We start from the raw sequence: 11,082 nt of genomic DNA, 5'->3' as shown, positions 1-11,082 counted from the left end.
AAGGCTCATGTAAGTCAACAATTGTGGCCAGTCCAGAATGTGTGCGTCCAGGAAGCACACCCTCATGGGCAAGGCTCATGTAAGTTGAGAGTAGTGGCCAGTGCAGAATGTGTGCGTCCGGGAAGCATGCCCTCACGAACGACACTTGTTAGAAAGCCGCCTCCGACTCTTTCCATCCATAGTCTGGCATTATGCGTCCGGGACGTACATGCACGGCCCCTAGGCCTTTTCTTGCCCTCTTTCTTGCACCTCTTTCTGTGTCTTCCCTACACTCGCTCTTTGTACACTCTCCCTACGGCTTTCCCTGCGGCCTTTGCTACGGCCTTTCCTACACCTTTCCTACAGCCTTTCTTATGATTTCTCCTACAGCCTTTCCTACACCTTTTCTATGGCCTTCCCTACGGCCTTCCCTATGGCCTTTCCTACGGCCTTCCCTAGGGTTTTCCCTAGTGGAATCCCCTACCTAGTCTTCCCTACCCAGTCCCATTAACCTAGTCTTCCCTACCCAGTCCCATTAACCTAACAGACCCTAACCCTAGCTTATGGTCATGACGTAGTAGATCTCGTGATATGACGTCATGGTCACCTGACACGGTCTAGACGGGTCCGAGTTCTTTGATCCGATCACGGATCATAGAAGTCTTCTTTCGCAAGAAGTTCGGATTATTCTCGAAGGTTTGATAGAAGTGGAAACGGACGGTGCCTTCGGGATGTCCGCATGGTATGCTTCTCGGGCGGACTTCGGTCTGTTCGCGGAAGGTGGCCAAGCTTCTTTAAACTCTGTTACTAACAGGTTGAGTCATCTTTGCTGATATTCGCTTACAAACACGGGCCTATGCCGGGCCTCTTAGCAATCAGCATAACGTCCCACCAATGAGGGGCGTTTCATTCTACAAGTCTCATGGCAAGTTCTTTCTCAGTCGAGTCCTTGCTTACTCAGGCGTCCTACTGCGCCCCGGTCGCTCGTTCCTCGCGACGTGCGACTCAGCTGACCAAGCGGATCTGAAGAGCCCATAAATACGGGCGAAACTTGGGGGTGGACGGCATTCCACCCAAGTCATCCGAGTCAGCCTTCAAGCCTTCAGCAAGGCAGGTCGACACTAAACCGCCTAACCTAACCTAACCTAACCCTTGAGCTGGTTGTGCGGGGACTTCGCTTGCTCATGGTACGCTGACTTACCACCTTCTCTGTTCGTTGCATATAACGTTGTCTCCTGCAGTATCGTTTTGAAAGCATGCATCCCGGTAATACCCAAGTCTCGGGCGCGGACTACAGCGCTGTTAAACTTTGTTGCATGTTCTCTCGTCTCGCTGTCCACTGTCCTGTTCTCGCGTCAATGCATCTTTTACTTCCTAAGCCTTGGGGTCATCTGCATACAGTCCAGCGCGCAAGAGAACGACTGTCATCCTGCCTCTGCAGCCGAAAGTTTCTGAGTGCGAGCAGTTGCACAAGCTCACAGGAGAAGCCAACGAGGAAGCCTAAGAACGCAAGGTCGAAATCAAGCAGGAACGCGAGGGCGAGGATGCACTGGGCTTATACTTACGAGCCCGCCGAACTTGGGAAAGATCTAACACGATGCGGCATTTGCGTTTACGGTGGTCGATCGTGGCAAGTGATTCACGCATTGAGTCCAAAAGCACGCAGCCCCTTTTCCCGCTGCATGGCCACAATAATACATGATACATGTCAACGCTGAAGTCCCACTATACAATAAAAGCACATCTTCATGCCACCGCTCACGCTCATTCCAGCCTTCGCACGCGCAGCGGAATCTTGGCCCCTTTCTCGCCAGCAACTCCAGGGCGCGGCAGAATACCTCGCACGCGTTCGATCTGCGTGTCTGGCCCGTCCCTGAATTCAAATGTGTAGTTCCGTATGAGCACGCTCAGCACAGCCTACACGCCGCCCTCAACAGTCAGCAAGTGTTCTGCAAGCGCACCGATACACACGCACCTTGAACTCAGCCAACGCGAACCCGCGCCCGAGGCAGATTCGCGGTCCATCGACAAACGTCAGCAGGTGCCTGTGCCCCTGGAGCTCCTGTGCCTTTTTCGGCACACCATCCTCTGCCAGCCAGCGCTCGGGGTTGAACTCCCTTGCATCCGGCCCCCAGATTTCCGGCCAGGAGTTCATGAGGTGGATCGGAACCGTGACAATATCACCCTTCGCGATCGAGACGTTATCGACGACGGTACCTGTGGGTGTCTTCAAGGGAGTCGAGAGTGGAATAATGGCATCTTCAGTTGCCTGGTAGCGGTGGGCACAGTCCGTTTAGTACAGCACATGTCAGATACACGAGTGCGTACTATGCGGGTTGTCTCGCCAAGAGGAGGGTGCAGCCGTAGTGTCTCGTGCACGACGGCATCAAGGTACGGGAACCCGTTCGTGAGCTGGTCCCAGGTCGGGTCTCCGCTGGAAATCTGCGAGAGCTCGCTACGCAACTTCGCCTGGATCTCCGGCTTTTTGCATAGCTCAACAAGGCACCACTGAAAGCATCATTAACAGAGGCGAACATTGTATACTCAATAACATACCGTCAAGCTGACTGGGATTCAGATTCAAATATTAATGTTCAATTCGCGAGCGCGCTCATGTCCGATTTTCGAGAGGGACCTACTGGATGTCGTTTCGTAGCCCGCCAGGATTAGAACTTTCATCTGTAGAATGCATGCCCATCAGCACTGACCCGATAAAATCAGTGAGAAACACAGACTTGTGCCATGACCTCGTCTTGCGACATGTGCAAGTCAGACTGATTGCTCTCGGCTTTCACTGGCAGACACAGCCTGCTCAGCATAACGTCCAGCACACCGAGCTCGAACGTGGCACGTACCGAGCAGCCCAATGATCGACTTGTCCTCCGCCTTGTCCTCGCCCTCGCTCTCCTTGCGCGTATTGGCGAGCAGGTCGTCCGCAACCTCGGACATGCTCGCGTTCAGCTGCTTCACGAGCATGCGAAATGCAGTCGGGATCCGCATCATGACCCTGGGGAACGCGAGACCGACGATGAACACAGCCACCCCGATGAGTGTCGGCTTGAGCGAGCTAAATGAATCGAAGGTTTCGGCAACAGTCGAGTGTTTGCCATGAAGGGTGCCAAAGTCGTGCGAGAAGCCGGCGATGCCGATGGAGTCTAATCTGCACGTCAAGGAACGTTTATTAGCGTCATCCACTGGAGCAACGAGGTCAATCCAGCGACACTTTGAAGAAAGACGCACGATACATGGTTCATCCTGCGCACATTTAGCTTGGAGTTCGCGCAAAAAATATGCCTACACTTACCAAGCCTGCACCTCGATAATGGCGGAATCATCTCCTTCAGCTGCGATGATGCTGTCCCAAGCCGTCTTGATCTACAAGCATGGAGCGTCAGGGAGGATGCAGTTCTCGAGATCTGGAAATATGCGCCTACTTTATAGGCGGAGTCGAAGAAAATGTAAGTCAACCTTCGGATGGCGGCGTTGCTGAAGGCTGGCGTAAGCGCTTTCCGTTGTCTGTTTGGCAGAGCTGTCAGCAAATCACCGACAGAAATGAGACGAATATCACCTCTTGTGGCTTTCCCCTTCCGCCCACAGCACACCCCTCCCGACCTGCAGCAGGCTCGTCCACGTCCTACAAGCAGACAGGTGAGGATACGCACCAGGCTCTCGATAGATTGCTTCGTGAGCGTCGTCTGCTGGTACAAAAACGTCTCGTGCGAGTAGAAATGCTGAATCGCCTTGGGATCACACAAGACGACACGCGAGTAGCCCAGGGTCGCCGGGATGCGGAAGACAGAGCCATACTTCTCCGCCCATTGTTCGTAGACGGCGGCTGGGTCAGGATGTTTGAATAGAGAGCGTCCAATGCCGAAGAGGAAGCTCGGATTTGGGGGGCTGGCGAGGGGCGTACAATGCGCACGACGGCGCATATGCTGCGCGATGGCGTACACAACCCAGAGTCCTATGAGCGCACCCAGCGCATTGACGACGCCGACAGTGGGGAGAGCCGCGTTGTAAGTGGACCAGTCCATGTTGTCAAGTGGTATTGTGAAGCTGACACTATCCTCACAGCACTTATAAACAAGACGTCCAACTTGAATGTGAGAGCTTCATGCCAGTGGGCCGCGTGAACGACACGGCTTGTCATTTCTCTCCACAGTCGTCGCGGACATTCAAATAACCCGCTGAGTCACACAGACTTACTCTGACCACCAAAGAGATTGACTCGCATGCATTTGCGCAAACCATATCTGGTGGAAGGAGCTAAACCCAATCCGTAAGTCTGTTCGAACTCAATTGCGATGGTACAACGTGTGCAGAAGCCTTCATGGACCAAAAGAACATTGCAGCATCTAACTGCACAACAAACTCGCCGCGAGGAACCTATAAAACCACACAAGTCCCAAGGAGGAAGGATACACAGATATCTGACCACCACATACATTCCTCTCACGTTGTCCCCACCATCGCCGGATAGGCGGCTACGTCAACGTCAAATACGACGTGCGTGATGGAGCGGTCGACGACAAGTTTGTCACTTGCGCAGCTGCACCGCCGGCAGGAGTACGCGTTGCTCCCAGACCGCCCAATTCAACCTATGCGCCGGCTCCGAATCTCCCGCATGCGCAGGGTCACGCTGCCAACTACCCAGAATTGGCGATCCAGCAGCCAGCGCACGCCTGAATTCCGCAGTCGCGTCCAGCAGGTCCTCGAGGAGCTCGTCCCATGAGCGCGATGCACCGAGCGCCGTGCCTGTCTCCGCTTCCGATGGCGTTGCATCCTCCCCCGGCTCCTGCGCAACGGCCGGTGTCGACGCAGACACCACCACGCACGGCGTGTGGGGCTGGCTTCGTAGCAAGACACGCGTGCGTCCCTGGACGAGCGTCGATAGAGGCACGGCCATGGCCACCGGCGTCGGCCTTGGGGTCGCATTGGGTGCTGCGGTCCATTGCATGTGTGCGCGGTGGTGCGCGAGCGCGGCGCCCTGGCGAAGGCGTAGGACGTGGAAGGGGCCAACGCGATGTGTGCGCGCCCACTCGTGCAGCGCCTCGTCGGAGCGCGCAGCCGGGAGGGGAGGCGGGCGGACCCCTGTGCCGCCAGGGCGTCCACGGGAGCCCACGATGACCCGTGGTTGGAAGACATACGAGTGCGCGGCGGGGTTGAGTGCGGAATGCAGGCGCGGAGAAGCAGCCGCAAGGACTGGCAAGGGCGGAGGGCGTGCGGGCGTGTGGGAACACGTGGGCAGGACGTGCTGGATGGCAACGACGGAGCCATCGCGGACCTTTGCGCGCACGCTCATACCAGGGAGCTTCATCTGGTACGGCGTGCTGCCACGCTTGCGGATGTTGACCTTGCGGACGGTCTGCAGCTGTATGCCGCCGCCGATCAGTCGAGTTTCCATGCTGGAGAGGCAGGACAGCGCGTACTCACCGGCTCAGGGTTGCGGCATATCCAGGTAGGTGCGGCGCCCCGCGCGAGGCGCACGCGCGTCGGGCTGCACCCAGGATGGCAGGACTCGAGCGTTGGCATTGTCGCACCCGGCTGTGGCGGGGACTTGAGCCACGGTGAGATGGTGATGCCGACTGCGGGAGACGTGGACGCTTCGTCGTCGATCGCAAAGAGGTCGTCATCGGCTGCGCGTGTTGTCGTCACCAGCTCGCCGTCGCGGTCTTGAAAGCCAGATGTACCCGGAGGCGCGCCGGGATCGACTGTGAGTGCACGAACGCGTGCAAGAGTGTCACCTGAGGGCATTATTTTGGCCTCACCATCTCGCGCGGGCCCATTCCCTCGCTTGGCATTCTCCGTGTCCTCTTGAGGCTTGAGCGAGTGAGAAGTGCGCGCGGCCCTGACGTCGGACAGACTTGGACACGCAGGCCAGTGCATCGCATACGCCAGTGAGAAGCCGCCTGCGGGTCTGAACTCTCTCGAGGTGATTGAGGACGCGGGCGGGGGCGCAGGCTGCGACATGATGCGAATGGATGGAGGTTAGGTAGACAGAGCGAGTGCGGTGCCATATCGCGTTTCTGCAGATCGACCGAGGACCTAGGCCGTCTCCAGGCTGACACGGGCTGAGCTCGAGGATTAGAGACCAGTGGTCGGAAACGCAATGAAAGAGAGTAGTCGATCGGGCAGAACATTGAATCTACCCGTCGATCACTGGCACGACAAACACCCATACAAGGAGAGTGCGTAGTACCCGCTGCGTCATTCCTACTTCAAAAAGACATGATCAACATTCGGTATGACGGAATGTTGCGACATGGACTCTGAACGTTGAGTGGAGAAGTGCATTTCGCATATTAGCGCCCATAATGTACGCGTTGATGTATCTATAAGGTCGGTATAATGCTTATGCTATCGACGCTGGGCGGGGGATCAAGGGACGATCAAAGAGCAAGAGCCGCTGGTTGATGGGTTGTAATTATATGATGTTGTTCGTCGGGCCCTGGACATGCGCTGCCCGCATCGCCTTGTGCCCTCGCATGCTCTTCTCGTAGCAGTCTCTTGTCCTCTTTGTGTGCGTGTGTACTGATCGCGACGGCCGCTCTGGTTCGGACGCTCGCTCCCATCCAAACGCCAATTTACTGATATGCAGCTCGTCTTGGCTCCTCAGCCCTCCGGCTCGCGCTGCTCTGGCCCACGAACCCAATGTCCGCAGATCTGACGCCGTACAACGTCTCCTTCACCGACCAGTCTGCCTTCCTCCGTTTCTTCCCTTATCGTGATGGCCCGACAGATACCCAGTGGAACGTCACTTACTCTCGCAGCTCACAATCGGCATGGACGTACGACAGTAATTTCGGCGACGGCGTGAGCAGATCCGAAGACACATACTTTATGAGCTGACACGTTGATCAGACGAGCTCGCATGTCACGACGCTCAAAGACGCGTATATCCTGCTCGATTGGGCAGGCACCGCTGTATGGTTGCGCGGGGTGGCCGCCGCGGGATCGTACACGGTGCAGCTCGATGGCGGGGCGATCGTCGAGGGTCAAGGCGCGCAAGACGGCATACTCTTCGAGCAGTCGAGCCTCGCATACGGGCTGCACCAGGCCATCCTCGTGGTGGTTGAAGGAGAGGTCTCGATCACCGGTGCCACGATCACAGTCGGCCTGGGCAGCAGCGGGTGAGTCGTCGCGTGTGCCCTTCTGTCGTGCCGCCGCCATATCCCGGTAACATCATACGCCCACAGCACAAGCGTGCAGACGCGTACCGTCCCTGCCGTGTTCCCAAACACCTCCGCGAACCCGTTCTTTGTCACGGACGATACATATGCTCCGACAACGCTCTACGCCAATCAGAGCCAGCCGTATGCCGTGCTCGCGACATACACATACGGCAGTGCCCTTGCGTTCTCCATCTCCGGCGCAGTGAGCTTCGAGCTCTACGGCAGCGACGACTGGACGCAGGGCCTCTTCACAGTCTCGGTGTCCACCGGGGGCGACGACGCGATTAGCACGTTGCCGAGCGCGAGCATCCAATACAGCCCGCGGTCACGTTGGACGGCGCTCGCGCAGATGAAGTATGTCGCGGCGGGCCTGGACGAGACACAAACATACCAGGTCGAGGTACAGAACCTGGGCAACACCTTCAACCTGGCGGAGCTCGTAGTGTACGAGGCAGTCACAAGGTGCGTATAGTGTCTTCGCGGCAAAGCCGCTGACACAAAGTGACTAGTGAACTCTAGCACCACCGGGGGCAGCTCGACGTCCTCGTCGGGCAGCGGGTCTGGCACTACGACGGCGACTGCGGTGGTGACAGCGCCAGCGGTGTCCGGTTCGCCAATCGCGGCCGAGAGCAGGGGGTCGTCTGTCTCGGGCAACGTCGCCGGGATTCTGGTGTGTCTTCCCCCTCCGTCCGCATGCCTTAGAACGGAAGTCACAAATGTGCGCACAGATCGGGGTGTTCATCGGGCTGCTGCTCATCCTCGCGCTACTGTCGTCCCTGTGGTACTGGCGCAGGCGGCGTCAGCGGCGGCGGCGCGACGAGCATACTGCGTCTGACTCAGGTACATGTACATCGCGTATTCATGTTGCGTCTCTCGAGCTGACGTTTCGCTGGAGGGCCGGCAGACAGCGAACCTGTCACACAGATGCATGCGACGGAGACCTCGTGGCCTGTATCGGTGTTCCAACCAGGCAGAGTGGAGTATGGTAGGTTGGAGCCGAACAGACTGGGGACAAGCAGAGCTTTGGATCCCATTCAGGAATCTCATGACGAGATCATGGTTGTACCACGGTAGTGGCGCGGAGGCCCTCCGCCATCACAGATGGCCTTTGGATGAATCCCCACCTTTAAGTTGTCACAGATATTCGGTCGTTACAACTGTCTTTTCATCGTCGCAGCAAGATGCAACAAAGCGGTGGCTGTCATCATCCTCGTCTACTCTGCGGGCAAAAGGGCAGCATCGCATCCCAGATACAGTAACCCGACGACAGCAGTAAGAGTTCGTATGGACGCTGCGATACCAAATGAAAAACAATATCAGATGCATACCGTACGCCAACATGGAGTCGCGAGCGCGACGCTGTTGGGGCGAGCGAATGAGAGGAACACAAACGTAAAATTACAGCGTACTGTACCGCTGCGCAAGTGTCTGGCAAGATCCATCGCTGATGCACACTGACTCACAGTGCAGCGTAGTGGTTGGGACACTGGCAAAGGGCATAGCAAGTATGCCCCGAGATCACAAGCGCATGAACAGCAATGGGTCACGTATATTTCTGACGTCTTGGTAGCATGTGTACCTCCTTTACGCAAAGACAGGCCTGACAGTATACGCCATGACCATCGATATTGTCTCCGGAGAGATCACGATGACGAGACCGCTGTCTGCGGCGACTTCACTAAGCGCTTGAGGTTGGCATTGTAGCCAACGCATAACACGGGATATGCCAGAACAATCAACTCGCCACGCAGATACATTGCCCTCGTCTCCTCATGCGGTAAGTCCCAGGAGGAGGATTTCTCGGAAATATTCTTCTAGATCTGACGCCCACAGATATCAGTCGGTCCTTCACCAAAACCATATCGCTTACCTCTTCGGAAAGAAGCTCGAAAGCTTCTGCGCTCAGTTCCTCAGGTTGATCGATAATATAAGACCCGGTGTACCAAACGTCGACATTCAAAGTTTCATTTGTTAACATAGGGAAGAGTTCCGCCACGCCCTGATGTGATGGATTACATGATCCCACTCAGCCTCATATTGTACGAATCCACGCGATGAGTTGACCCATTTTGGCTGGAAAAGATATCCGGTATACGGGGCTTGACACCACACGAAGTCTACCGATTGGAGGAGATGCATGCCTTTGGTAAAGTGCTGGCTGTGGAGCATGAGACCCAGAGCACACACCAGATAATTATGCAAATGACTCATGAGAACTGGAAAATGCGGTAACAGCAAGTGGTAAGGTGCTCGTTAATGCTGACAAAAATAAGATCTTAGAATACCTTCAGAGATGTACCGTACGGTAAAAACATTTCCTTGAAAATGTCGAAAGGAGGAGCCCCGCTCTTGAGCAGGCTCATCAAGCTAGAGGGCTAAAAGGAAAATTGCCAGCTTGGAGAGACTAGCTAATAGGTCGGCCATAACCCACCTCCGAGGTAGACGACTTCTTGATGAGTTGTACTCCCTCACTCTACGAGCTATGTATTAATTGACGTGCAAGCACAATCGAGAAAAAGCGCACTTCGAGGTGCTTCATATGAAGTTCTCTGCCATGAATGCGCACTTCCACTTCCTGCACATCCACTTCGAAGCTCTTCTATCAGTACTTCAGCAGCCGCTACTCGTTAAAGCATAATCCCCAATTTGCGCACTTGCACTTCGGGTGATATCACAGTAACATCCTGAAGCTGCCTACGAAGTTGGTCTCGCTCACTCTGACACCACCAGCATCAGCGACGCTCAAAGGGTCCAATATTGCATACCTACTTTGATGGCCTCTAGTTCAGTATGGACATTCACAAGTGTTTGTAGCTGAAAATAGGAAGTGCTCTTGTTAGTACGGTCTTGCATGCGACGTGTCTCACGAACGACGGAATCACCTTCTTGACTGTTTCCTGCAGCTCTCGCTTCTCGCTTCTTTCGGCATCCAGCTGTTCTCTGAGCTCGCTCAGGGCGCGTTCAAGCTCAGGCTGCTTATTTACAAAGTAGTCAGCGATTGCGGAACGTAGTCAAGGAAAGGTGTCGCTCACTTCCGTGCCTTGTTCTTTCTTCATTGTTGCTGTCGTGCGAAAGCTCCAGGCTGCGTCCTGACAACTCACCAAATGTTGCATCTTCAGCTCGGCCAATTCGACCTTGAGGATCGTGATCTCTGCCTGAATTAATGGCCACAATAATATCGTCAGAAAGGAGACTGCCTAAATGTGAACACTGCACACCGATGACTATTCCTGCACGGCACTAAGCTCGGCTCGAATATAAACCTGCAGTAGGGACATGTGAGCAGCGGCGATACCGACATAGAGATTCGTTGCCTCTGGTGATAACTTCAAGTCTCTGATCGCCTCCAATATGTTGTTCATGGTGGCATTATGTTCTTCGCCACGTATACGCTCATTCTCTCGCTTGCATCCACGCACGCGTGAGCTGCACGGGCAAGTTTAGAGTGAGAACAGAGCACACCTGTGTGCTCTCAAGTTTGGCGCGGAGCATGGCAATCTCTGCTGCCTACTGGGCGAGCAGTTCATTGACCACGGTGGCTGGTGATGGCATTAAACTAGCCTCCGATTCACCCGTGTTCGCGCGCATGGCTACTTATTGTTGGAACAACGGTGCGAACGGTGCGGGGCGCGTTTGTCCACGGGCGTAGCGATGCCCGTAAGGGACAATCGCGTGCGGTACGTACATCGCGCGGGGTCGTTATATACTACGATAGGGGCCTCCGGCCCCCGGTTACTCGCGCGCCCGAGCTTGCGAGCTTGTTCCTGAATGCGTGCTTCAACACACTCCCTCGAGCGAAGCAAGCGAGTGCTCGCGCGCACTCCCCACTTCTCGACACTCGGCACTCAGCACTCCCTCAAACTCAGCATCCATCGACATGCGGCAATCTTCATCAACTCCTCGGCTCGGCATCAACTTCTCGACTCCAGGT

The 11,082-nt window shown here is 55.6% G+C and overlaps 5 protein-coding genes across 5 annotated transcripts in view; 2 read left to right on the top strand and 3 right to left on the bottom strand.

Moving 5' to 3' along the window:
• Positions 1–438, top strand: part of POSPLADRAFT_1147572 (hypothetical protein) — a gene marked incomplete at both ends in the record, with an annotated part of 965 nt that extends 527 nt beyond the window's left edge. The window contains 2 exons of the mRNA XM_024486077.1: positions 15–79; positions 370–438. Coding sequence (XP_024337556.1) covers positions 15–79; positions 370–438 — 134 coding nt within the window. The remainder of the gene's footprint in view (positions 1–14; positions 80–369) is intronic.
• A 1,192-nt stretch (positions 439–1,630) lies between these two features.
• POSPLADRAFT_1075248 (hypothetical protein) lies at positions 1,631–4,013 on the bottom strand (the record flags this gene model as incomplete). The annotated part of the gene is made up of 12 exons (XM_024482795.1): positions 1,631–1,896; positions 1,955–2,248; positions 2,308–2,487; positions 2,536–2,546; positions 2,619–2,658; positions 2,715–2,773; positions 2,835–3,139; positions 3,220–3,234; positions 3,284–3,354; positions 3,414–3,495; positions 3,548–3,591; positions 3,642–4,013. 12 exons carry the CDS (start codon positions 4,011–4,013, stop codon positions 1,744–1,746), a joined length of 1,626 nt encoding a protein of 541 aa, XP_024337555.1. The 3' UTR covers positions 1,631–1,743.
• A 503-nt stretch (positions 4,014–4,516) lies between these two features.
• Positions 4,517–5,949, bottom strand: POSPLADRAFT_1058927 (hypothetical protein; the record flags this gene model as incomplete). Its single annotated transcript, XM_024481102.1, has 2 exons — positions 4,517–5,350; positions 5,413–5,949. 2 exons carry the CDS (start codon positions 5,947–5,949, stop codon positions 4,517–4,519), a joined length of 1,371 nt encoding a protein of 456 aa, XP_024337554.1.
• Positions 5,950–6,630: 681 nt separating this feature from the next.
• Positions 6,631–8,225, top strand: POSPLADRAFT_1147993 (hypothetical protein; the record flags this gene model as incomplete). The annotated part of the gene is made up of 6 exons (XM_024486124.1): positions 6,631–6,792; positions 6,841–7,109; positions 7,176–7,613; positions 7,707–7,821; positions 7,880–7,991; positions 8,056–8,225. The coding sequence occupies 6 exons, from the start codon at positions 6,631–6,633 to the stop codon at positions 8,223–8,225; spliced, it is 1,266 nt and encodes a 421-aa protein (XP_024337553.1).
• A 569-nt stretch (positions 8,226–8,794) lies between these two features.
• POSPLADRAFT_1048123 (hypothetical protein) lies at positions 8,795–10,513 on the bottom strand (the record flags this gene model as incomplete). Its single annotated transcript, XM_024479445.1, has 9 exons — positions 8,795–8,950; positions 9,022–9,150; positions 9,437–9,526; positions 9,583–9,624; positions 9,676–9,750; positions 9,921–9,965; positions 10,034–10,123; positions 10,184–10,240; positions 10,415–10,513. 9 exons carry the CDS (start codon positions 10,511–10,513, stop codon positions 8,795–8,797), a joined length of 783 nt encoding a protein of 260 aa, XP_024337552.1.
• Positions 10,514–11,082: the final 569 nt, after the last annotated feature.

This window comes from Postia placenta (genome assembly GCF_002117355.1).
Source record: "Postia placenta MAD-698-R-SB12 unplaced genomic scaffold POSPLAscaffold_10, whole genome shotgun sequence".
NCBI lineage: Eukaryota > Fungi > Basidiomycota > Agaricomycetes > Polyporales > Adustoporiaceae > Rhodonia > Rhodonia placenta.
The sequence above is the reverse complement of the archived record's forward strand: the minus strand, read 5'-3'. Positions and strand labels throughout refer to the sequence as shown.